This window comes from Trachemys scripta, chromosome 8 (genome assembly GCF_013100865.1).
Source record: "Trachemys scripta elegans isolate TJP31775 chromosome 8, CAS_Tse_1.0, whole genome shotgun sequence".
NCBI lineage: Eukaryota > Metazoa > Chordata > Testudines > Emydidae > Trachemys > Trachemys scripta.
In genome coordinates this window covers 15,092,059-15,119,437 of record NC_048305.1, presented here as the reverse complement: position 1 = coordinate 15,119,437, position 27,379 = coordinate 15,092,059, and the positions used below count along the sequence as shown (strand labels likewise).

The window sequence follows — 27,379 nt, the reverse complement described above, 5'->3', positions numbered from 1 at the left end:
CACTCTCAGCTACTTAAATATCAAGTTTTACAAAGCTTTCAGATTTCACAAAGACATTAGTAAAATTGGGGGTGTTTTACATGCGCCTGTGAAACTATTTGAATGGACCAAATTTCTAGCTGATGACATTCAGTGAGAACAAAGCAACAAAAGGGCGCGAATGGAAAAACCATACTCAGCTAAATGCATTATCAATGTATCCGATGGGAATGTACACCCTCGTTGAGCTCCTAAGGAAGGTGGGGAATGGGGTTGGATGTGTGGTACAGAGAGGAGACAACCCCTTCTTCTCCACCTTCTTAACCCTCATATTAGGGGAGGGCAATGGAGTCCCAGTAATAGTGCTGGGACAAAGTTAAAGGAGTTGTGGGGGCTGACAGCAGCCCTCCACCAGGTGGTACAAAGAAAAAATGACCTGCACTGGACAAGTTATTGCAGATGGTTCCCAGGTGTTACTCAATAAAGTTGTGCCCTAGTTCAACCACGTTCCTGGTATTTTGTCGGTCTTCCTGTGGCGTCTGGCACAATAAGATAGCAAGCAGTGCGACAATGGCTCTGCTTCCTTGTGTATTATGCATTCATCTCAGGTGTCAATGTACAATGGGGTTTTTAAATGTTTTCAAAGTAGGCGTAATTCAAGGGGATGGAGCTGGAAATGGGAGACTGCCGATTAAGTGAGGACCCCAGAAATGTGAGGGCCTGTGCAGTTGCACATTTAACACATATCTAGCATTGGCCCGGCCCTCCAGCCCACAAGCAAAGTGAACACTTTTCACAGATTCAGAAGCTCTGAGACTTTGAAAAAGGCAGCCATGAAAATATCAATGTCTTGATCTGCCAGAACTTCTGGTGGAGCAGTGAATGTCCACAGTGAATGCAACTTCTTTCTTCTTTCCTGTAGACTCCAGATTCCTGAGAAAGACGAATCCAGTCTTGGGAGTAGGAATGAGGAGAATAAAGACAGTAGTGGAGTTGTGAATTCATGTTGTCCAGATGTCAAGGAACTAACTCCTGAAATCCCTATTCTGTTCCCCAGAAGAGGAGGCAATGAAGAGACTCAGGTGGAAAAAGAATGCAGAGTAAAATGTCTGGCTGGAAATGCTTCAAAGGGAACCCCCCGTCTGCAATTAGAAGCAAATGATATTGCACTTTCCCAGGAAAAAATAAATTGCCACACGGCATCATCAGCTCAGTCCGAGCAAGGAGATAAAATCAGTAGTTCAGCCTTAAATGAAAAAGCAGCATACAACAGCCAGAATCCTGTCCTGCCAGAAAAGGAGACAGATTTTCCTAAAAGGAGACTGAAATCCCCTGAAGACCAGAGATATGAAGAACTTGCTATGGAAATCATTGCCAAAGACAATTCTCTGGCTGATATCCTCATCCCTTGTCCTACTAGAAAAACTGCACTAGACCTCCTGGAGGGCCTTTTTCCTGTTAACATTTCAGTGTCTGACAGATCACACAGGAATAAGGGAGCTAGGATGAGAGAAGAGGTGCAGCCTGTTCTAGAAAATGAGTAAGTAGTTTGAGATTACATATTCCTTCCTGTCTCAATGTCTATTTGTCTCATGCATTCACTGGAGCTAAGAATACCTGGGGATCCTGTTTTTTAAATCAGCAACAAATTCTGTGGCCCATCTTCTGGTTGGCACACCAAGGAATGTCTAAGGAAATAGTAAGAAAGAGAGGTAGGATTCTGACTGGGAAATAGGGCCCTGAATAGCTATGATAGTGCCTTGGTTGGATTTCTTTTGTATATCACATGCAATGTGCCAGACTGGAAATGTTTTCATGAGAGATCCCAAAGTAGTTCTGGAGTTATTAGAAGGGAACACGATCATTCTTGCCTGTCAGAAATCTTATGCTCCAGATATTTTCAAAGGTTAGACACATCCCTGCTTGGGGGGAAAAATGATTCTGGCTAGTCTAGAAACATGTGAATAGGATCCACATTGTTCATGAAGTAGGCTCTAAACATTTGTTAACATATTTATTTTCTGCTTCAGTAGCAGGAAAAGTATTGACGGTCCAACAGAACCATGTTCTGAAGCTGAACGCAGTGCAGGTCACAGTACAGAAGATCCCAATTCTAACATGAACCAAATCCTGATTAAGAATGGAGATGGTTCAAGTGACCTTGATGACATCACTTCCAAGAAAGTAAGTATATGAATGTGAAAAGGACTGTGTGGGTTTCTTTACAGTAACTGAGATATTATCATAAATTTGGTATGTGTAGTGTTAGAGGAAAGCACTTTTATCAACATACTTTCACACAATATCATTACTTCAAAGTGCGTTGAGACTTTCTGGGCCAAATTCATCTTTATTATAACTCCATTTAAAGTCATGATGAATTTGGTATATTGATTGTAACTGGTGTTGTCTAAATTCTGTCCTGTTTTTTTCATCTGCCAAAGACATCCACTGTGGGAGTGATCAGGGATAGATTCTGAGCAGAACACTTCCTTGCAAAACTAGCTTCTGTGCACTAGCTGATTCACAATTGTACAGTATTTGAGACCAGATCGGAACCCTAAATTGATGACATCTGGCAGTCTAAGTGAAAGATGATCTTTACATTCAGAGAACTGGCAGCAGTTTCTGTTGATAGCATCGGCCTATTGGCTTTCACATGTGTAGTGAGAAAGAGATAAGCTTAGACTATAATTCCTGAAGTAGAAATACTGTGCTTCTTTAAAAATAACCCACATCACTCTTCAAAAGAATTAAGCTTGTTAGTTGTAGAAACGTGGCCAAATTAATTATAATCTGCCTACTTAAAATTCTTCCTACAGTGGATGTGGTGGTATTCTTCCCTCTGCACTGTTTAGCGGCTGCTGCCTTCTATGTCAGAGTTGGCTGCATTTCAGTGAAAAGTGGTGTGATCCTTCTCCCACTCTCATCTCTAAGCCTTCTTTCATGCTGCCCACTATGCATGGAACACCCTCCCCAAATCTGTTCACCAACCTACCTCCCTTGCCTCATTCAAATCCCCCCCCCCCCCCCCAGAATTCAGTTCTGTTATGTTGACAACAGGAAGTGAGTTGAATTAGCTTGTAATGGAACCATCACACTGTCCGTGTCTTACTGAGTAACCACATGATCTTAATACTATAACCGTTCTCCTCCTCCTCCTCCCCCTTCCTTTTTTTGCGTGTTAATTACCCTTGCCAGGTATGTTATGCAAACTCTTTGACTTTACTGAGGCAACTACCAGACATTGACTCTTGGGGGTGAAAATAATAATAATATAGTTTATAACGTCATTGGAACTTGTTTGTAACTGTCTTTTGTACAGGCTTGAAAGTATTAAAAAAAAGTTTAAAATCTGGAGGAGGCAATCTGTGGAAAAAAACAGTGTCTGTAAGCAGTTTGGATTCTGGGAGTTAGTAACAAAGTTTCCAATATTTTTTATTTCCCCTGCAGAAGGAACTTATTTCTAGCATCCAATCAAAACTGCACACCCTCTGGGAAGAAAGGGAACTTGTCCTATCCGAAACCAAGGAGTATGCTCTGCGTGGCAAAGAGCTAGAGGCAATGGTACAAGATGTCTGCAAGCCCAATGAATATGAGCGCTACCTGATGTTCATTGGTGATCTGGAAAAGGTAGTGAGCCTGCTGCTCTGTTTGTCCAGCCGCCTCGCTCGCGTCCAAAATGCCATGAGGAAAATCAATGAGAATACAGATGCTGAGGAGAAGGTGAGTCACAAGAGGCTTGGAGATTTAGCTGCTTTATTTCTTTCACACTTCTCTTTCAAGATAGGCCTTCACTGGACCCATTTCTCTGTCTCAGAACTGTAGAGTTCTGCATAAAATTAGACCCAGATCTGAACCCTGGCTGGCTTTGCCAGTAGTAGTTAATAATTAGCGTGGTGTATTTCCATAGCAGAAAAAGAGTGAGCCTCACACGAACGATAATTGCTCAGTGGATGAAAAATTAGGCTTCTGCCTTCAGCAGGAATGCAAGGTGGTAATAGGAACAGGTAAGCACGGTGTAGATGCTGAACTGTAGTTGTGGCTTTTGAAACTGTCAGTATATGGGACTGATGATCTGGGAAGCTACTTAAACTGTTCTACTGTTGGTGTAGAACAAAAACTTGTATTCCAGATATTTTCCACTGAGGATCATTTCTTCTGAGTTTGGAAAGCCTATTTAACACAATGGCCTTGTCTTCACTGGGGGGGAAAAGTGTGTTCCTAACTGGAGGTGAAATCCCCCAAAGTCTTTAACTCAACCTTCTAACTCATGTGAACGCCACAAATTGCTTTGTCTTCAATAGGAATTTAACTTAAGTTAGCTAACTCGAGTTAGGAACACTGCTTTTTTTCATAGCACAGACAAAACCATTATGTCCTAAGAATGATTCTTTTTTCTGCTGTCCTTGTTATATAAGACATGCCCCTTTCCACAATACCACCCACATTGCTGATTCCCAAATGAGGAACAAGTTGAGGACAGAGTTCCTCTGTGATCTTAACCCCATGAGCTGCGCTGCTCCTTTTCTGCAGAGCTTTGTATTCTTGTGGATTGTTTTCCTTTACGTTATCAAATGCATATAATCAATCCAAATTCAGAAACTCACCACCAGAATCTTACCCTGTGATGCCTCCTGGAGATTCAGGAGCAGTCTGCCCTGGAGTTGAGCTCATGGTAGCAAAAGTGGTTTTAGACGATATTTTAAACTGGTTTTGGCTAACACGGTTTAAAACAAGGCGACGCCTGGCCTCTACTCTTCAGCCAAAGCACATTTAAGCTGTTAGCTGAACTGGTTGTAGATGTTCCCAGCGAAGAGTTAATTTCTAGTGGGGTAATTCCCTTAAACCAGCTAGACTGAGAGCTCTTCACATTAGTTAGGGTACTTTACTCAGGACTTTGGATAAAGTGCTCTAAAGCCTTGTCTATATTATGGAATTTTTACAAAAATCTCCAATCATTCAGCTGCACAAGCTTTAGCAACATTGGGAGCCTCACCTCTCAGGCTCAAACAGCCCTGTGTAGCATGGAGTTGATTAGACTTGTTCTGAGCAGGTTTAATTGATATGGTGCTGAAAACTGAGAACTTCCCACGTTGCTAACCTTACTAAAACCAGTTCAGCTGAACTAGGGTTAGCAGTGATGGGAAATGTTAAAATTCCCTAATGTAGGCCAGGCTTAAGCAAATTAATATAAATTGTTTTAAAAGCCACCCTCGCTTAGTAACTACTTTTGTTTAGCAAGTTACTCTCTTCCGGGTGCACTAATAGTTATAGTTTATTCTTTTATATTACTAATGTATTATTAGTAATACTAATTTGTTATGCACTGACACTATATTTGGCTCTGTTCAGGCCACAAATAAAACCACTTTATGCCCTAAAGGTTTTGCAATCTACACAAGACAGATGCAGGGTAGACAGGACATACTGAGATTATTAGGATTTTAAATATATTATTATTACTACCTTTGACTTGCTTCCTGTGGACAACATGAAAGAAGTGAATCTTGATGGGAATTGCCAGCCACCTTTACCTTGCAAGCCACAAGGGAAAGTACTTCAGTCTAGGAGAAGCCATCCAGAATCTAAAGCCACAAGGGGAAGTAATTAAGTTTAATACACTGTGGCTCCTGAATGAAGATCTAGAGTCTGTCAGAAATTATTGGTTTTCATGGTGTATGCTGCTTTTGCTTTTTCCCTACTAGCAATCATTAAATGAGCGGCACAACCTCCTGTCTAGACAGCGGGAAGATGCAAAAGATCTGAAAGAAAACCTGGATCGCAGGGAAAGAGTGGTTTCTGGTATCCTTTCCAAATACCTGACTGACAAGCAACTCCAGGACTACAAACACTTTGTTCAAGTGAAGACCTCTTTACTGATTGAACAGAAAGACCTTGAGGAGCAGATTAAATTTCTCGAGGAGCAGCTGGAGATCCTAGAGAAGAGCATCCTGCTCTGATGCACAGCAACGGGCCACCCGCTTTCAGGAATGGAGGAATTGGGCATTGTGTTGGAACTCCGCACATATTCACTGCATTGCTGCTAAGACATGAACATGGATCAGTTTGATGAATTCCTATTAGTGTCACAGTGTTGATAAGTGCTTAGATGGTCTAGGGACATGTTGGAAGGGTTTTTGTCTTTGGATGAGCTGAATGACAAAATCTTACAGCATGTAGCAGATTGCATCTTGAAAATGACTGATGAGACGTGTCACCCTTATTAATTTGACATTTTCCCTTCTCCCTGTCATCTGCCCGTCTGTTTCCAGACTGACATCATCTCAATAAAAGAATCATAAAAATATTTTCTCTTTGTGGGTGGGTTGAATATTCAAAATAAGAAATGATGTGGGTGTTTGAATTGTGAATTAAACAGAGGATAAACAACTCCAAAGCACAATGCCATGGGCCACTTAGTGAAACTCCTCTGACAGTGTAATGATAGCTGTCCCCAGTTAATACCTAGGAGTGACATGTAATATTGTCACGGGAATAACACTGAGCTCTTTTCATCAGCAATAATTCCCATGGCCTTTTGTGACTCTGCAGCTGTAGAATGCAGTGGCTATTCCATCTGAATCTGGGTGAGATGTTCAACAGAAAACTCATGAGGGCTGCAGGAAGAGCTGTGGGCATGGGTTCCCGCAGGCCACAGAGAAGTATTTAGTGGTGAAGTTGACATAAAGGGATGCTCTCAAAGATGGTAAATCCAAAAATTGCATCTATCCTAGCTATCTGCAAAGTCCACGCAATGCTTTCTAGGGGACTATTTTTCAAATTATTGCTACACGGCTTGTTTGTTTTTCTTCACTTAGTGCCAGTCACCCAGCATTATTATGGACCCTGCCATGAAAAACCACTGTGCTGTGATACAAAGTGGTTGAATTTTGAAGAGTTTTTGTAAACCATGAGTTTAAAAAAAAAAAAAGACTTTAAAAGATGGGAAAATTCCTTGACAATCAGGGCCGGCTCTAGCATTTTTGCCGCCCCAAGCAGAAAAAAAAAAAAAAGCCGTGATCGCAACCGCTGGCAGCTCTACCGCTGCCATTCATTCTACGATGGCAATTCGGCAGCAGGTCCTTCGCTCCGAGAGGGAGTGACGGCCCCGCTGCCAAACAGCCAGACATGCCGTCCCCCTCTTCATTGGCTGCCCCACGCACCTGCTTGCTAGGCTCGTGCCTGGAGCCGGCCCTGTTGACAATGTCCTTTTAAAATAATGTGTATTGAAGGTCTTTCAAGTGATATTACTGTATTGAAATTGTTTCATTTAATACTCCTTTACCACTAGGTGTATCAGCTGTAGGTTCCCTGAACATCAAATGAGAATCTAACTGGAGCTTCTTCCAGATCTGGGCAAGAGGAGAAGGCAGGTCTTGATATTTTCACAAGTGACAGAAGTCACCAACATTTGTTATACTGAGAAAAGGAGACAGTTTTATCCCCTGCATCAGAAAGGAAAGCTCCTTCGGTCTGATGTGGCATAGAAAGTTTTCATGGTTGATGCTCATGGAACTGTCAGACGCGCAACAGCCAGTGTTCATAGAACCATGTTACAAATAAAACTCACTGTTAATTATCATCCTTTTCCCCCCCTACCAAATATTGTGGGTTTTTTTCCTTCAGAGCTTTGAGGTTTCCCTCTCCACTTATACATACTGCTCTCTACCATTAAATACTTCACTCAGTCACACGTGGAGGTGGCTCTCTGGGACTGGCCAACTCTCATATCTGCCAGCGGAGGTTACTAAAGCATGAGAACAAGATACCCCCTGTAGCAAGTTCCCACTCCTGGAGGGTCTGATTTCTGATCTCCATATTACACTGCCCCAAAGACCCTCCCACCCATCCCCCTTTCCTGATTTGCTCCAGCTTTATCTGCTTTTCTGGGATCAGATGCAGTGTGGTGGCATTCTTCTATGTTGGCACTTCAGTAAGGGCATACTAAGCACAAATTATGTGGGATAGCCCTGCAAACAAGGTGATTCCTCCTGTCCACGTCCACGTCCCCCCCCATGCCTTTGTTAGCAGTACGGAAAAGGTTAATCTTTATTTTGTATAATTGATATCAGTAAAAAAACTCTATTCCTCTTGGCTCATCTTGAACAAAAGTCCTCCAGACTCGGAGGTGAGATGAGTAATTAAAAAGACATGTTCTCATTATTTTTCAGTTCTTGCCTTGTCACATGACTTGCTGAATATGGAGGATGTCTGGTTACTTACTATGCAGCTGTACAATAAACGGAACCATGGTTCGATACAGCCCAGACACCAGTGAAATTGTGCTCAAAGAGGCACCAGTCTCTGGCTGTAGAGCTTTGACGCTCGCGTTTTCTCAGAGGGAATTGCTTCTAAAGCTCAGCTCGCATGCAGGTTTCACAACACAGAGCGAAAAATACCCTGTCAGTGATGCTACGAAGAGCCTTTGCTGCTATAAGCCTTGCCTTCAATTCTTGAAAGTCTGTGACTCACGTACTGTGTGCTGCCTGTCTTTTACATGTATTTGGTATAAGGCACAGAACTGCTTGGCTTAGGAAGCAGACAGCAGTGAGTTGAAACCAAATAACTTAAAGTTTATAACAGAAATATTTATTTAACAGTCAAGAGAGCTTGATGTCCCCATCTTACAGAAACACCCACAACCAGGAGAGGGCCGGGGGTAAGGAAAGGTCAGTGAGGACCCCTGAGGAGTTTTACTCATACTTCCAACATGGGAGCTGGGGCGGATTTTGAGCCTCCCCCACAGAACAGTCAGTGGCTCAGCTCCAGATGACCTACATGGAGTGATGGGAATCCACTGGAGGCCAGAGCCATCTGTACAAAAGGTTACTACTGCCCATCTTCCTGGAGCTCTTCCCCTGCGATCTTCTAAAGGAGTGTTCCACAGCAGAGAAGGGGCTTAGCAGAAAACTGTGAAAGCTTCAGGCTTTATGGACTTTGCAATGGATCTCTTGCAGAATTGGGAATGGAGCCCATCCTAGCAATCCACAAAGCCCAGTCCACATGAGGGCCTCCTTTGCATGAGGAGCCAAGTGCAATATTGCCAATGCCAAGCATTCAAAAATAATGCATCAGGCTCTCCCCAGTCATGAAACTGGCTTAAAATCATGTTCTAATTGGTAATAATTTTGTTTTTTTTTTTTTATTTGTATACTTTAGTATTAGGATACACTCAAGCCACATTTTCAAACTTTCATCTGCAATCATTTTTCTTTGTAACCCCACCCCCAGACTTTTTTTTTTTTTAAATGAAAGCAGATTCTCACATATTCACAGGATTCCAAGAGCTGGGTCTTGAAGAAAACCACCAAGTAGCATGAGACTTGTGATAAAATTGTGAAAGCTGTTGACATGGCAAGTAGTACAATCTGCCCCCAAAATACTATTCTGGTCTTATGTCCAGTCCAAACTGTGTCTGCCTTAGTCATGGGACTAATTTTAGTGAACTCAATACTGGTATGAGCAGAATTTGAAAAGTCAGTAGTTTGTTTTAGACTCCATATGAATTTTTTAAAGAGATGTTATGCATTTCAACTGAATATTTTAGCACAATTTATCAAAACTGACTGTGGCATTTTTAAATGTTTCTTTCCTCCCCCTTCCCAAAAACTGGGTTAGTGTAAATTAAATGCAGATGATATTTCTATGTATTTAAACATTTATTAAGCCATGTTAGTGCTTTGGAATGTTGGTTATGTTGAAATATAGAACTATGGACAGAGAAATAACACATTTCTTTCCAACCGTCTGCTTCATTATTGTTTCATTACCTGTCAGTAGCAAACACCCATCATCATTCACAAAGATCCTTGTATATTATTGTATGTACATCTTTATACAATGGAAAAATAGGCATCAATGAGAAAATGCCTTCCTCTCTGATGCTGCTCTTCATGTCAGATTCTAGACAGACAGAAGGTCTTCATACAAGAGTATTTCAGTGCAATAGATAATGTGACAGACATAGCAGAAAATACATCAGATGCTGATTATTTTCAAAAGCATTTTGGTCCTGATTCTCCTCTCACACAATCAGAGGTAACTCCACTGAAGTCAATGGAGTTCCACCAGGATGAGGCCAGTATGTGAGGAAAACTAGACCCTTCAAGGTTAAATCACCTCTCCTGAACAGCATTTCAAAATGAGCGTATAATTTACCAACAACATGAAGTTCAAGGTACCTTAAAAATCTCCATCTCCCCACTGTCAGGTGATTCAAGCCACACATTTAGGTTCGTTAAAAACAAATCTAAGTACTAATACAAATATTGTAAATATTTTAAAATTCCAACTAAATCAGTTTTGGGTTTGGATTGAAACATTTCTCTTACACTGTTTGCAACTCAGGTACTATAGCCCTGGAATCAGAACATGAGACTGAAATTAACTCTTTAGGCTAGTTTCACTGTCTAGGATGAAGGAAGTACACAAAATAAACAGTAGAAATGGTAATAAGTAAATTAGGCCCCAATTCTGCACACAGTTATGTACATTAACTCAGTGGGACTACTCAAAGTTAAACACATGCATGAGCATTTGCAGGATCCGGGCCTGGGTCTCATTAATCTAAGGTATTATTAATAACCCAAAGAAACTTTTTACTATCTAAAGATTTAACATGACAGTCCCCCTTCAGAAGTGGACTTTAAAAAACACCTACAAATTAAATGTTCAAGGAATGGACAGTTCTAAAAGATCATTACGTATGTTCTTGTTAAATCAATAGGTTTGTTTGTATGAATATATATCAGGAAGTTCGATTTGAAGGCGCAATGCTTTTTTTTCCCCTCACAGCTGCTCCTTTTACAGAGATGTTTGCCTGGATGACCACTGTAGTTCAAGTTTAACTTTATTAGAATGAATACAAGTTTTAAACCACTGGAAGTGGTGAAGAACAATGCCTTGCCTGTCAATTGGCAATGCTACCACACGGGTTATCTCTCTGTTGAATTGAAATCAAACATATAGTCCCTTTCCCAGTCCAAGAATATAACTGTAGAGGGCTGTTTATGAGATGTAAACTGTCTGCTTGATATTAAAAGCTGGAACTTGCTTGATATAAATAACAACAACTCAATCAATCCCTCCCAAGGCATCCTAAGGCAATGATGTAGCTTTAAAACTAACAGAAATTAAAAGGGTATCCTTCTGGTCTTTCACAGCAGAAATGCAGTTGGTTTGGGTACTAGGCAAATTCTCACTCACTCTTAATATTTTGGTATTTGCACATAATGCTTGATAGACCTATCTTTAGAACTACCAAACTTTTTGACATGACAAGGCCTTAATGAACAAACACCACAACTAATCTGTTGTCTAAAAGGTAGTTACAGTGCCATGTATGTGCTATTTTTATTTCTCCTAATTCCTCTGTCATGTCTCTGTCTAGGTCTCAGGAAAGTGTAAAAGTGCATGAGTTGATGAAATATGAAAACAACTTCTAAGTAGACAAAGGGGAAACCGCCTCTGAGGAGCATTAGCAGGTGTGGAGGTCAGTTGTTCTTAGATTAGTACCCTAAGCCCCATGATAGCGGTGGTGTAGTTCAGGCTGCCCATATGAGGCTAGTCCTGTATTCCTTGTACATCTAAAATTCCCACTATGGGCTGGGGTGTTCTGCTTTAAAGTTAGGGTTAGGGGTACAGCTGGGGATATACGTTTAGTCTGACTTTGAGAGTTACAGGGATTCTTTTTTAAAACCTGCTTGGCCCAGCCCTGAATAATTCCAACAGTGGTGTAAAGGCCTATTAACCTTCCCACAAAGAGCAATCAGCTGCTAGCACTCACCATGCTTTGCCTTTCAAGTAGACAAGATGACTACAAATACCACCTCATTCCCAACAGTGGTATGCCCCTGAGTCTCACTGGCCTTGGTCTTCTAAGGGATGGAGAGTACCAATATGTATCAAGAAAGTCTCCACAACCAACAAAGGGGAAGGAGGTTGAAAAGAGACATTTTCAGAAGAGGTAGAAAAGGTTCTCTCCCGCTCTCCCCACCCATTGACCCAATGGCAGTCCACAGCCTCTCATTTGTTCACAAGCATTACCTGTGCGAGGTAAGTTATCTCTAAGTAAGGAAGCCTTTTACTGTGACCTTCCAGTGTTTCCATCTACATCCATCTTTTTCACTCTGTCTCTGCTTAGGTAAAAGCTGGGAGCAGGAAGAAACAATGTCATAAAAGGACCCAGCATTGCTGCTTTCAGAGTCCAACAGTTCTCTGAACCTGTAGATGCTGAATATGGTCCCGATTGTGCAAGTCTTTCCCCTGAAGTCAGTAGGCGTTCTGCCCAAAACCAGCACACAACTAAAGCTCGGTGCAGTGCAAATAAATACACCTCCCCCATACATTCCTAGTAGTGTTACCACATATGATAACCTTCCACTTGTAACCTCTAATTTGGGTGGCGGCCATGGATTGCTTCACATGCATTTTCTTCTTCTTCAGCAAAGATAGTGACTTTCCCTCTGCCAAGTAGATTAAGGAAGCCCCAGTGCCTCTGATCTTCATTCCAACTCCTGTTCAAAGCACTGGAAAATTACTGGTTTGCAGAGTTGCAGGGTATTGGCACCTCACCACTGCTAGACCTGCTGGACTGCTTCTTACCCAAAGAGGAAGTTAGATAGGGAAAAATGTCAAAAATGAATCCACTCGCTGCCAGAGGGGCTGAGCAAGGCACTACAGCAAATCCCCAATGCAGTCCTACAGAACTCACAAAGTGACAGAATAATCAAACTCCAGCTGAAGCCTGCTACCTCTCACTTGATTAATCTGCAGGCCTGATTTTTCCCACAAAACCCAAAAAAAAGAGTGGCTTCTGCCCAAGAAAGAGTTGTTAGTAGTGCTCTGTAGTGAGAGCTTGCCTTAGTAAGGTTTCATTACTTGCATAAAATAAACATAATAGGTACTAGCATAGTGGGCAGGAACTAATTACAGCTAAAGCAAGTGGGATACAAAGTACTGGTGGCAGAGAGTGATTAGAGGGGAGGAGGAGGAAAGGCAGGCATAACCTTAGGTGGGAAAAGCCTCCTCTCCTTAGGAGAGCAGGTTGGGTGGGAGGGAGGGCAAGGAGTGTTAGTGACCACTGCAGGATAGAACCATCACTGTATCGGCATGAGCCTAGCGATGGGAGTCAGGGTTATGCTGGTGGCATGGGAATAAATACGGGAATTCTAAAAAAAAAAAGTGTTCACTTAGGAGCTGAATTCAGACCTATTGAAGTGACTGGGAATCTTTCAGTTGACTTCAGTGGGTGCTAGATCAAGCCTGGACGCACAAAGGCAGCAATGAACTCCTTTTGGCCAAGCCTCATTGCCTGGAGCCCCACTTAAGACAGTTTCAGTCGTCTGTCTGTCTAGAGTTCCTTGCAGGATCTGCAATGGGTCTCCCAGGCCTAGGCACTGGCGTGAATTAATGAGGTTCTACAGTAATTATTAAGTGCAATGATGCCCTTTGCTTTGGGAACTCATAGCAACATTCTGAATGTAAATCAATTCTAAGCCAAGAGCAGAGCCACGTATCGCACAACTAGTCCTCCGTGCCCAGAAGGGAGCCCAGCCCACATATTAGACATGAAAGACTGAGCAGGCAGTTGGGAGTCATACAACCTCTTGGGTTAGCACCAGAGGCATCCCAAAAACCACTCAAGAAGCAACAACTGAACTTTACCGTTTGCCCCTGAATGCATCTGACTTGTCATTGTAACAGAGACAGCTAAAATGTCACAAGCCCCCTGAAGCAGAGCCCATCTGTGGCTGAAGCCATGTACTAAAATACTGTGTGAATTATAGGCTTGGTTTTAGAGAATAACAAGGCTTCTCTTTCACAAATATTAATGTGAGGGGGTTTTCTAACAAGCTTTCTGGCCATGACTTCTCCCTATCCCAAGCTACCTCATAGAAGATACCACTTCAAGAACAACCTCTAGTTCATCACTTCCCCTTTCCCTGTCCCATGGTAACGCCCGCTGGGATGTGGAAAATGGCACCAGCTTCCATTTCACTGGCCAAGATGGATGCTGCTTCCTGCTCTGGAGGTGAGTCTCATTTGCTGGTCAAGACAAAAAGGATGGGGCTGGTGGTCGGGTTAAGTGGTGATCAAATGCTTTGAGTCAATGTCCTTGGGAGGCAAATGAGTCTTGCTATTCTATGTATTTATAATGCACTCCCCATCATTAGGTTATCTAAGCAGGAATCTGGTATATGGCTGCTAATGATACACACACCAGGGCTTGCAGAGACTGGAAGAAACTACCCAAGGAAAAGCATGTGGGAGGGGTGAGGAACCCATAACAAAATATTATGTAGCAATAATCTTGGACGCTTGCACATATTGCTCTGTTTCTGCATCACCATTGTACTGGTAAATATTGAGGGAGTGGCCATGCTGAGACCACCTGCTTCACTAAGAAGAAATAGGGTAATAGCTTTGTCATTTAAAGAGTGAATGATAGCATCCCATATCCCCCACCCCCATCCCCTCCACACAGCACATTACATACCAGGATTGTTCATTTGAGTTCCACAGGAACCCGAATGTCTTGGTAACTCTACAACCATTGTGAGTGTTTTCTCTACAGGCTCCCCCCTGCACACTCTTTGGGGTGCTATGTATGGGACAAAATATCATGCAAGCTGGTCTCCTCATGGTGTTCCAGCTACTCCGGGACTGAAAAGCCATGAGGAGAGCAGATCCCTTGTTACTATGCTCAGAAGTGGCACCCTGATGCCTAAGGCAGCTTGAGCAAAATGCAAACACAAGCCACAGACACAGACAGATCTCGTGGGTGCTCTGGCTACAGAGCAAGGGCCCAATCCTCTGAAATGCTGAGAACCTCCTGCTGAATGCTGAGCACTGTCATCTTCCACTGAAGTCAATGCAAAGTGAGGCCACTCAGCTCCTCTCAGGGTTGGGCCCTAAGAGGCAATCCTCACTATGGGCCTGAGCCTGATCAAAGCACTCATCCAAACTGGGGAGGTTGAGCTGGGATCTGAAGTCCAGGGCTTGGCCCCGTATCTCTAGCGAGTCCACAGTCTAGCTCAGACTTCAGCTCGAGTCACATAACATTTTGATTCTCTTTTGTTGACTGTTTATTCTCAAGAACTAGAAAGCCGGCGTGGTTTAAATACATAAATACATGAGTTACCACAGCAAAGCTGAATGGATTCTTCATTATGTTCGTACACTAACTTCCTGGACCGGAGCCAATCTCAGCTATGTTCTTAGACAAGCTAGAGACTTTTATTTTTTAATATAAGAGGGGAGTGGGACAAAAGGAGCGGGGAGGGAATGCTGAGCCTTCCAGACAGTCATGTTTTGGGTAGCTGTCTCAGGCAGGGAAAGCAGCTGACGTGCAGCATTCCCTTAATACTACATGTACGCATTCTCCTGCTCACACACATGCACACACAGAGCTCTTTTCTGCTCACAGGAAAAGGATTTACTAACATAATGCTGGTATTAACAGGGGGTATCTAGTTTGTCTGGTTCAAGGGCACCTTAATGTTCTAATCTAAAATCAGTACATTTCTTCATCACAGTAATAATTACAAAGCTGAACTTCGTGAAATGAAAGGGATCAGGCTAACAGCCCTGGGGATTCAAGTCCTCTGACAGCAGAACAAGTACAGCGTGGACTATGGCAGTGCAAACTCTCCCGCACTCTTGCCAATATGCCTCAGAGAGGCTGACACCTTCAAAGGGTTCCCATTCCAGATCTGACCTGGTCTGGCTTGTGGAATCTACTAAGAATCACAACACAAATGAGTATGGCTATAGCCTTCCTCTTGGACACAAAGTAACTTCACTTACATGTGCCCATCACAGCATTATTAGTGATGCAGGCCCTTTAAATCTGTGCGTTGTGTAAAGCTTGATAAGGCACAGACATTGCTAGCTCTTAGATATGGCTGTCTCTCAAGTCAGCTAGCAGAAGGAAGGATACTGCAGGTGCCAAATTAAACAGGATGAGGAGACTCTGATGAAAAATCTCTTTAAATGAATTCCAATAGGGTAAAGTTGCTTCTAAAGACCCTAGTGAAGCTGCTGGGTAGCTTTTCTATACAGCAAGTAACTCTTCTCATAAAAAGAGCAAAATCCAGAAAGGAAGGTTATTGCTAGAGGAATTCAGAGCTGCCTATAAAGGCAGACAGAGGGTGTTAACAATGATGGGGACTAACAAGTCATGATCCTGAGAGCAGAAGGCAGTTAGTTTCTCATATGATCATTTTTCTGTGGCTCAGACCTGTGTGCCCTCAGGTCAATGGGAGGTAAATCCCAGGAAATGCTCAACACCTGTCAGTGGAAGGTTGGGGGTGCTAGGCTGAGACTCAAGAGACAGGGCTTCAATTCCCTGCTTTGCCACAGACTTTCTACGTGTCCATGGGCAAGTCACTTAACTTCTCTGGGCTCCAGTTCCCGAGCTGTATAATAGAGATAATAGCACTTTTCCACCTCACAGGGGTACATGAGGCTAAATACATTAATGATTGAGAGGTGCTCAAATACCCCAGTAATGGGGGTCATCTAAGTATCAAAGCTAGATAGCATTAGCCCCAAAGTCATTTCCCCATAGGGAAATGCTTGTGTGACTTATACCTTTGGGTTATATTTTCTCCTCTAGTCTCCATATGGGTACTGTCACTTGTAGAAAATGAGTGAATGGGAGGAAGGAGAGGTCTCTGGTATGAATGAGGAGTGTGTGTGTGTGTGGGGGGGAGGTTATGGTAGGAGAAGACCCTGCCTGTTATGTTGAGGTTAGGTAGGGGTGGGCTGTGGTTTCTGACACATTGCATGATGGTTGCAGTGGACCATAGGAAAGGGTCACTGTTTTCCATACAGCAGAAAGCGGGGGGTCAGGGGGGAGAAGGTGGGTCTGTATGATGGGATGGGTGAGGGCGTGGAGGACAGAGTAAAGATTAGTGCTGGGCTAAAGTTGGAATCTACTGGCTTCCGCTTCTACCCTGTTAGTATCCTGATGTGAGACTAGGTGATGCGCTTGGTTGTGATGTGGAACCTCCCGGGTACAGTAGCTTCAGCACCATTTCCCTCCCTGCTAGGAACCTTGGTGCCAGTGGTCTCTTGAGCCTTATAGAAGGGCCTAAGAGCCTATGCTAGTGTATAGGCCCTGTGTTATTGTTGTCAAAACAAGTAGCTCCTTAGGGGGAAAAAACATCTCAGACTTGTACAAACAAAACCAGGCCTAAGAAGCTAAACTAGTAACATGAAACACACCTAAAATACCTACGGGCCAAAGCTGATCACATGCTGGTTGAAGTTTAATTTCATCTGTGCTTTATTGCCACTAAAACCTTCTTTGTTTGATTATATTTTTAAAAGCAATGCCTAAAATCTCTCCCCCAAGCACCAGGCTAGAAATACAATGTGCTGTTCTATAAAACGTGTCTGCATAGGAAAACCTTAGATGGATCCATTTTGAATATTAAGCCTTTAGTTCTGTCTCTTATAAACCGTAGGTGGGAATCTTACAGCTTTCAGGATTGTCTGAGCAGAGAGGCAGTGAGACTTCTTTCCACAGATAAACTCCTCCTGTGCCCAATCACTAGTGCAGGGTCTCTGCTGTTTTGTTTCTTCCTACAGCAGCTAAGATTTCACTCAAATTTTCTAGCCTCTTTTGGTTTAAAGATTATGGACCGGATTCTCCCCTGCCTAGGGCCCTGTGTCGTCATTTACAGCTCGGGAGCAAAACACCAGCGATAGCTTCTATCCCCTGCATGCTCCTCTGGCAGTGGATAGAAGCTGCAACTGGCAAAGGAGAATTTCTCCCATCACACACACAGTGTAGGGCCACTGTACTGTGCTGTCCCCCTCATAAGCCCCAACGTAGGGGAAGTGCCAGGGGTGGGACTGGCAGAAGGTGAGCCTGTAGTGACCTGAGCATTGCTTTGCAGCTCAGAGTGCAGCCCCAGGGCCATTTCAGTCCCCAGAGTAGCCCAGAATCTGGAGGGCACTAAGGAAGTGTAAAAGCTCCCCTCCCCTGGGGTTGCATCCTGAACCCCTGAGTTGGTAGCATTTGACACTCACTGTGCACAGGCTTAGGTAACTACAGGAGCACCAGGGAGTGGAGAATCAGGCCCACATCCCTGGAACGTAAACCGCTGTGTTCTGCCCAGCTAACGTCACCTCTCTGAACACTGCACACAGCCAGAGAGTAGCTCCAGTACAGTCCAAGAGGCACGGACTGATCTTAGGGACTGCCCATCCCCAAGCTTATCCCTACTCCATTCAGGGTACAGGCAGGTACTGACTGGTGGGCTGGTTTGTGGTAGCTCAGCAAAGCAGCGCTTTCCCCCCAGAAGTTGCCATCTTGTGTTCCAGTATCCAGGCTTTCATAAGTCTCTAGCCTGTGTAAATCAATGCAGTGAAGTCTGCCTGAGTCTGCAGACTGACAGAAACAAGAGAACTGAATGTTGTGGGCTGCCCCCGTTCGTCTCAAGGGGCTGGAGAAGCTGAAGTCTAGTGATGACCATTTAAAATGTCACTGTTGTAAACGCTTTCACTGCTGGTTGATAGCTGGCCTGTAACTGATTGAAGCAACAAGGGAGGTAGTTTAGAGCATCGGTGGCGGAAATCTTGCTCAGTCTTCTTGTTTTTTTACTCCCCTCTGCTGTTTGGGGAGCCAGGATGGAAGTTTAGGCTGAGAGGAATCGTTGTGTGAAGAGGGAAGTAGAGGAAACCAGGCAGGATGAGTGTGGGGAGGACCCTTCCAGAAATGTGTGGTGGGTCTGGGCCCACTTCAGCCCCACATCCAGGACCAGGACAGGAAGGTCATACAGAGGGAGTGAGAGAAAGGGATAGGAATCCCCCAGGATGTCATGGAAGGCTTGGCTTATTTGCCAAACCTCCCAACGATTTGCTCCCTTCCTCCCTCAGATTTCATGCCACACTCAAAACCTCACATTTGCAGTTACCCCGCCAAGAACTGTGGTCCCTTCGCAGCCAGGCACTGCTGCCCTTTAAAGGGTAATGGGTATCATTTTGAGGAACATGTGACTCTAGCTCCCCCTGCTGGGGATGAATAATAATACCCAGCCGTTATATAATGGCATTTTCCAATGATGTACAAACATTAACTAACATGCTGTCTCTGCAGCAGCCCCCAACACAAGGTGCACTCGGATTTTGCCTTAGATTTTTTTTATCATTAATGAACTAATAGCAAATGAATGTTCCTCAGTATGGTACAGAACACGTGCTCTATTTCCCCCCCTTAAACAAACAACATGCTCTTTGTGCCTAAACTGCATCAGTGCCAAAGGCATGCTAGTGCAATCTTAATTTGGAGATTTCTTCATTAGCACAAATCACTGGAAACATCAATAACTGTCATGATGCAGTTTTACTTTGATTCATATGTAAATCAGAAGGCAAGGGAATGTAGGTCCCAGGGTGGCAGTATGCACAGCAGGAAGGAGAGGAGAAGAGCAAGTAATGGGCAGGACAGGGAGGAGGTTCTTACTCATGTTATGTTTGTACCGTACCGTATCTAAACGCACTTGGTAAAGAAATAGTTCAATAACAATTATTAGCATTTGACTAAAAAGTACTCGCTCCTCCCTCAATGCCTTTGTGAGTCAGGGATTACCCCATTTGACCGGTGGGGAAACAAAGGCAGACAGGTTAAGGTCACCATTTTCAAAAGGGTCCACTCTTTCCGGGTTCCCACCTGCAGCTCCCACTGAATCCAGCTAGAGATCTGGGGGATCCAGCAACTCTCCAAATCTGGCCTTGTGCGTTTCAAGGTCAGCATGTTTTTTTAAAAAAAGGAGACACCCTAAAGGGAGACACTTTAAAAAATGTTTAGCCTAAATCCCTTGTGAAATGATACCAGAGCTAAGACTCTATTGCTTCTAGTTCATCACTAGCCTGAAGCTAAAATCTTCCTTAAGAGGTTCTTTTTCAAGGCAAGCTCTCGAGATTTACAGAGAACCATCCTGGTTTTGAGAGGGATGTTCAGCATCCCACAAAAGGTCATTAGGGACCTGACACTGGGAGCATGTCATTGTGTTGCTATCACACAGCTTGTCTTGGAGGCCAAAGTCTAGTCTAACTCTGGGTAGTTACTATTGGGTGGAGCTCTCTATCTTCTGGGTTTGTTTATTTTATTTTTTCATAATAGCACCTCTCAGTGTCCTATCTGAGCACTGACTTTCTGAGCTACTGGGATTCTTTGGAAAAGGCTGAAATATCTATGTTGAGGAGGGGAACAAACTAAGTAACATAGGCCAAATGTTACTTCTTTCTGACCTTGACAATTCAACTAAAATATAATCTAGTTTTAACTCACCTGATGTGTGTGTTGCACTATAGATCTTGTAGAATTTGGATAAATCAGCTCAATGTGACTACGTTTATAAAATGTTACGCTAGATTCTGATTTATATTTACAGTGAGGATATCAATATGTAATTAACTGTATCATCAGATACTAGGGGATAGCCAGCTACCCACCTTCCCTTATTGTGTAGTATGTGCTGTATTATGATGCATTTATTAAAGCATCAAGGACCAAATCTCGCAGTCATTCATTCAGGTGAAACTCCTATTGAGTTCATTGGGGATTTTGCCTAAATAGGGGTTGTTAAATTTGACCCCAGAGTAATTTGAAATAATGGAGAGCTATAAAATCCATCTGCTTGTAACTTCAAAGGGCAAGATTCAGTCCCCAAATAGAAGAATTAAACTGATATAACCTTGATCATTGCCAAAAAATGTGCCTTTCTGATTGGTTGGGAATTAAATACTATGTCTCCTTTACAATCACAACTGTAGCAAATGAAAAAGAAATGCAGAACAATAGAGCCATTGGTTTGAATTCAAGTTATAGTTCACTAGAATTCATTTCCATAGAATTACAATGGATTCATTCTTATTACCTCTGAGTATTGTTTGCACTTGTGGAAGTCAAATGGTATGGGGAACACTAACGAGTGCCTGGGTAATTATGTTTTTAAAAAAATTGTTTACTAAGAAGGTGGGCATGAACTGAGTCACCATATAAACTTGTTAATGGTCAGCCGCACCCATCTATTTTATAGATTGCAAACTCTTCCCTGTTCGTTTTGCAAGGTGCTTAACACACCCTTGAACATGGTCCAAATGAATTATAATAATGACACACAGGCTTTGTCTTCACTGCAAAAATAAAGCATTTTTTTTTTTTACTCTGAACTAGCTCAGTCAATGTAAAATCCTAGTGGAGACAAGGCATGGGTAGCTTTTACCTAGATGTAGATAGTCAAGATCAACTCTATAGCCTCCACTTGGGGTGCTTTGTCTCCACTTGGATTTTACATCAAGACAGCTATGTTGATGTAAAAAACCACACACACCCTTTTCCTTTTTTTTGCACTGAAGATATAGCCACAGTTTGTTGTTCCAAGAAACACTTACTGCGAGTATGCTTTTTATCTTCAGAACATGAAAAGACACTTTCTTAAAAACAGTATAATAGATTCCCATATAAAATATGAACATGGATTGAGCATATCCATATTTTATCACATAGCCTCAGAATGATAAAGGGCTGAGTCACTCAAGTGATAGTTTTCCTGGATGTAGCCACTGAATATTTTTACTAGCTAAAGTGCCTTTACTTTGCAACATGGCTGCAATATCTCAGGCTTTGTAGTATGCCCATTTAGGCTGAAGGAACAGAACGAGGTGTATACTGTCAGGTGATCTACAAGTGAATCTTAAGAAATTCATATAGGGTTATGCTGTATTAATTGCATGGGTTTTTCTTCTAGAGTGACGAGGGTTTGATTTGCATTTGCACTATGCCAAGGTTAGTGTATCTATCATATTGATCATGTTGACATCATCAGCTACAGAACCAATTGGCTGTATTTTATTTTATTTTTACTCTACCAATGCCAAATATAGAAATCATGAGATGCTTGGTTATTAACATTTGCTTACCTGCTTGATTAGCTCAATACATGAGCAGGGCCCCTCCAGAACAACCCATTATCTTCTGAGATAAACAGGGCCAAAGCTATCCCTGGAATCAAGAGTTCCACTTGGGATGACTGTGGCCACTCCATGTAGTATTTTTAATGAGGACAAAAGGAGGTGGGGAGGAGAGCAAGATGCCTTTTCCAGGCGCACTGGTAGTGCAGTACCGTTTGTGGAATGTTTCAACAAAGCCGGTTATGCAGACAGAAAGAGGAAGTATTGGGTTTAATTCAAGGCTGAAATCAAAAACATTCCAAAAGTTACTGACTTGCAAAGAATTTCAGAGCGTGCAAGTAGTGTGGCACTTCAGAAACTTGACCACCTAATGGGGATTTAACAAGCAGAGCAAACATAATTATACTATCAGCTTTGTCCTCCTATGGTTGGACTGTATGCCGGTTTTCAAATAGCTTCCATTTTTAAAGAGAAAATTATTGTGGTTCAGTAAACTGGTCACAGGAGTCAAACCTGGATTCTGTTCCCAGCTCTGCCCCTTAACTATCTCTGCTCTTAGGCAAGTCAGCTGACCTCACTGTGCTTGTTACGCTGGGCCAGCTCCTCAGCTGGTATGACTCCACATCACTCCAAAATCAGTGGACCTAAGCCAATTTACACCTGCTGAATATCTTCCCCTCCGTTTATAATATAGGATAATATCTACCTACTGTAGCAAAGAGCCTTGAAATGTGCTGAGGAAAAAGTACTACATAAATACAAATCATCAAAGGGACTTAACAGAGGCGACTAATTGGTCCTTTAGGTTCACCATAAACTTTGAAACTGAGGGTATGTCTTCACTACTGGGTGGATCGGTGGGCAGCCAGTGGGGATCCATTTATCGCATCTAGTCTAGACACGATAAATCGATCCCCGAGTGCTCTCCCGTCAACTCCTGTACTCCAGCTCGGCGAGAGGCGCAGGCAGAGTCGACGGGGGAGTGTCAGCAGTCGACTCACCGTAGTGAAGACACCGTGGTAAGTAGATCTAAGTACATCGACTTCAGCTACGTTATTCACGTAGCTGAAGTTGCTTAACTTACATTGATCCTCCTCTGTAGGCCAAGTCAAAATGCATGATTGTATACACAGAACCAGACCCATCAAGAAATTTTATTTAGGTTAGTTTTACTTTTAACCAACTTCAATACACCCATTGGAAATATCACATGGCACTAAACACAAAATTCACATGCTCTTTGGAATTATGTTGAACTGTGTGAACATCCAGACAGAAAGAAGAGGCAAGAGGAACACACTGTTCAGATACACATTGTTTTAGTAGAGGTCATGCAGGCATTTTGTTATGAAATACCTAACATCATTAAACCTTGGTTTTATAACTCTTTATTGTAATTGGGTCAAACACAATACTTAACATTTATAGGACAAGCAACACAAAAATAGTCACCTAAACTTGTATTTCCAGTTGGCTATCCATATATAAAAATCTATAGTCTGAGGAAAATTTCCCTGTTAGTTTTTCACCTGAATGTCCCACTATCATACATTTTAAAAGTCTGTTAGATTCTTTTAAAGGTGCATTTGTTAAATTACCGTCACACTTAAAAGTTCACAGTATTATCAAAATAGCTAGTTGGTACTATTTGTTTTGTGGTCAGAAAGTTCTAAAAAATGTTGAAGTCAACAATGGTAATCTAGCATTTAAATTGAGGTAGACAGGTTAGTGTTTCGATTGGCTAGGGTTGCTTTTTCTCATTGCATAAATGGTTTTGTATTCTACACATAGTAAAATACATTAGACAACAATTGGAATAGTTGCTAGTTAGCATTTCTAGCAGAGAAGTTTGTTTTTAAAAAGTTAGAGTACTAAATAATCTTTTAAAAAACAAACAAATTTTCCTTGACATTATCTATTTGTTACCAAATTAATTGGAAACGTCATACAGAATTATCCATCTTCCTTATTATTTAACTTATTATTTAAACCTGTAAGATAAAAAGCCATTTTAAAGTACAGTAGGTTAGATCTATCTTAAAATCAAGGTGAAATAAAATATGCAACAATCCCTTACCCTATTCCTATTTTCCACCTCAAAGAATTACAAACTCACTGGAGGAATGTGTAGATTAAGAAGATTGTATGTTAAGCATTGTAACCTGTCCACACAGTATTTTTTTGAAAAATATTACAGCCATTAGGCATAGAGTTAGGGAGTCTTTATGGATTAAATTAACACACCAGTACATAGGTAGGTACAGTATTTGTAAGAGAATCTTGTTTTCTGTGGGCCTGATCCAGCTTTGTTGAAATCAATGGAAAGACTGCCATTGACTTCAATGAGTTTTGAAATCAGACCCTATATAGTTGACCGTTAAACAGCTTGGGGAGGAGGGTTGGGTGGGTGGGTGAAACAGACTGCTTCTGTGAAAGACGACCAGGGCTTAGATCCTCAAAGGTATTTAGGCACCTAACTCTCATTGATTACTATGGGAGTTAGGAGCCTAATATCCATGTGGATCTGGGCCCAAGAAAACTTCTATACATTATTTGCATTACTTTGATTTCAAGAAGACAGAGACTAGTGACTGAAGAACAGCTCAGAAACTGGTCTGTGTTTCACTGTGGCCTCTTCCTCTTGCTCTTCCTCCACTGCTTCAACAAGAGAAGAATAAGAGGGGAAAGTCCCCCTAGTCTTAGGCTTCTTCCTTGAGCCTGCAGATGCATTAAGGAGCTTATTTAAGGAAGAAGTCTTCTTCAAACCCCTGCTTAGATCATAGAAGGGCATGTCATCAGATAAGACTCCAAGGAAGGTGCTGGTGGAGCTCAAGATGGAAGCAGCAATTTTGGGATTTTTCTTGATTGGAAAGGCATGTCCAACACTGTTGTGAAGATCAGGATCACCCAGCAGATGCCTGACTGCATAAGAGGACCCTTCCTTTAAATAGTGGTGTGGCTTTTTCCCACTGTAGTCTCTCAGATTAACCTTGACATTATATGTCTTGACCAATGTGGTAATGACATCTTCTCGGCCATGTATTGCAGCGATGTGGAGGGGAGTGTAACCTCCGTAGGACTTGGCATTCACATCAATTTCAGTGCCACCTTTCTTGGCCACTTCAATGATCTTCCCCACCATGTCACAGTTCCCACTCTTAGCTGCCCAGTGCAGAGCTGTGAACCCGGACATGAAGTCCCTTTTCCCTGCCAGACTGGCATCGCTCAGCAAGAGGCCATGAAGCCGCTGGGACCACTGGCCGGCGGTGGCTTTCACCAGCCATTCGTGCTCCAGAGCTTCCAGAGGAACAGAAGCAGTGCAGCCGGTTTCTTCGCTCACCTTCTGAGTCTTTGACACCCTTCGCAGGTGGGGCGACCTGGCACCCGCCTCGTCCACCTGCCGCCTCTTCATGTGCGGGGATCTGGGGGAGGCCGGCTCGGGGACGTCCAGCAGGGTCCCCACTTGCAGCCTGGCTCTGTCCTCAAGCTGCTCCTGCTGCCTTGGCAGCTCCTCAATCCCTCTAGCCGGCTGCGGGCAACGCACTGGCAACATGCAGGGCTTCTGGGGGGCCTCTCTCCTGGGGGGCCCAGCCATCCCCGGGGGGGGCCCAGGCGTCTCGCCGTCCTGGCTCTGGAACAGCCCCCTCAGCTCGGACACAGGCTTCGGGGACCGGCTCTCCCAGTCCTCGGCTGCCGGCGGGGCAGGGGGCGGCCCCTGTCCGCCTGCCCCGCTCTGCCCAGCGCCCTCCGGAGGCGCCTCGGGGGGCCGCGCTCCCGCGCCCGGCTCCCCCGCAGCCTGGGCTCGGAGCTTCTTCCGCAGCACCACGAACTTGGCCCCGTCCAGCTCCTTCACCACGGCCACGCTGTTCACCAGCGCCTTGAAGCGCTCGCGGCGGGCGGCTCGCTCCCCGGGCTCGCCGGCCTCCAGCAGCGGCTTGAAGCGGTCCCGCAGCTCCGCGCTCCGCACCTGCCCGCCGTGCTCCCGCAGGAAGCCCAGCAGGGCCGCCCGGCTCGGCTCCGGCTCGGCCATGCCCTGCACCTGGGAGCGCTGCCTCCGCGGGCGCGACTCTGCTCGGCAGCCGCTCCCCGCTGGGGCGGCGGAGGGACCGCGAGCGGAGGTGTCTGGGATTTGTAGGCGAGACGCACCTGGGTGTGACCCCTGCGGCGCCCCCTGTGCCTGCCCCGGGGAGCGCTGGCTGCGGCCCGCCGGGGGGCGGGTCCTGGCCGCTGTTCACGCCGCGGAGCGGAGGCCACGAGCCGCAGGGCTTGGCGCGGTCCCCCGCCTCCAGGGCTGCGCTTGGCAGCGGAAGGGTTTGGCCGCAGCATGAGCAGCGCGCATTGCACCGTGTGGGTGGCACCCTGCGGCCGGGGCTTGTGCAGCCTGCGTGGAGACTCCGCGGGGAGTCCCTACCGCCGGATCTGCTCGGTATATGGTTAAATGCGCCCATCACCGTCGTCTCTGAGCACCGCCTAACTGCGGCCAATAAGCCGCCTGTGCCGAGGATCAACAGCTTGACAGACATCAGCGAATTCAGCCTGGTGACTCCCTTCCCACCCCCTGCACTGTCAGGAAAATATTATCACTATCTCATAGGTAGGGAAATCGAGGCCCGGAGGAATAGGGTAGGTAGCGAACACTGGCAGCTCCCATTGACTCCTCCAGGATCAAACCGAGTGACTCACCTAAAGTCCCACAGTTGGGACCAGTCCTGCAAGTGGCTCCACAAGGGCAGAGCCCTGTGCTGGCACCAGCATAGGAGCTGGGCCTGGATTCTAACTCTCTGTTCTGGGTTGCTTGTCATTGAAAAGAAAGTAATCCTTTTGGGGCTGACTCTTTACCTGCAGGGCCTGACCCCCCGAAGGGGAAATGAATCTTATTTTGGACATTCTGAGCAATCAGTTCAGCTGTCTGAGTTACCCAAGGTGGGAGGGATGGGGGGAAGGAGGGCACAGTAGAGAACCACTTTTCAGTATTTTTTTAAAATGCTTCATTCTCCAGGGGAATGCAGCTACCTAAGGAATACAATCCCACCCATTGTTTTGCCAGTGCCTGTGCCAACTAAACTACATAACGGTTGAGATAAAATGTAGGGATTTAAGGGCTTGGTCCTGAGAGATGCTGAGCAGCTCCAATTGCCACTGTCTAACCTATGTAAACACAACTCCAATTTCATTCACTCCATTAACTTTGGAAGGTAATTGCACAAAGTTGTGTCTCATAGAACATTAGTTCCAGCCATGTGGAGATTGCTTGGACTGAGTTAAAGGTTTCATTAATTTGCTTCTGCCCCAACTTTCTAAAATAATGATTTTTGTCTCAGTTGTTATCACATTGATGACACCGTTTTAGATATAATTACTTTGCTCCATAAATTCAGATCTTTATATTTCTGAAGAAGCTTCCATTGATATTTGAACAGCTGAGCCATTGGGATTCTTGTGAGTTATAGACTCTCTTCTCTGCAAACAA

The 27,379-nt window shown here is 44.0% G+C and overlaps 2 protein-coding genes across 4 annotated transcripts in view; one reads left to right on the top strand and one right to left on the bottom strand.

The window, feature by feature from the left end:
• The window catches only part of SHROOM1 (shroom family member 1), a 72,567-nt gene extending 65,654 nt beyond the window's left edge, over positions 1 to 6,913 (top strand). For 2 of the 3 annotated variants that reach the window (XM_034779174.1, XM_034779173.1), the window contains 4 exons: positions 902 to 1,519; positions 2,010 to 2,163; positions 3,433 to 3,705; positions 5,688 to 6,913. In XM_034779174.1, coding sequence (XP_034635065.1) covers positions 902 to 1,519; positions 2,010 to 2,163; positions 3,433 to 3,705; positions 5,688 to 5,942 — 1,300 coding nt within the window. In that variant the 3' untranslated portion in view covers positions 5,943 to 6,913. The remainder of the gene's footprint in view (positions 1 to 901; positions 1,520 to 2,009; positions 2,164 to 3,432; positions 3,706 to 5,687) is intronic. The other variant, XM_034779175.1, reaches the window with a different exon arrangement.
• Positions 6,914 to 23,053: 16,140 nt separating this feature from the next.
• Positions 23,054 to 26,160, bottom strand: SOWAHA (sosondowah ankyrin repeat domain family member A). The gene has a single exon (XM_034780248.1). The coding sequence runs from the start codon at positions 25,937 to 25,939 to the stop codon at positions 24,494 to 24,496; it is 1,446 nt and encodes a 481-aa protein (XP_034636139.1). The 5' UTR covers positions 25,940 to 26,160; the 3' UTR covers positions 23,054 to 24,493.
• Between the last annotated feature and the right edge of the window lie 1,219 nt (positions 26,161 to 27,379).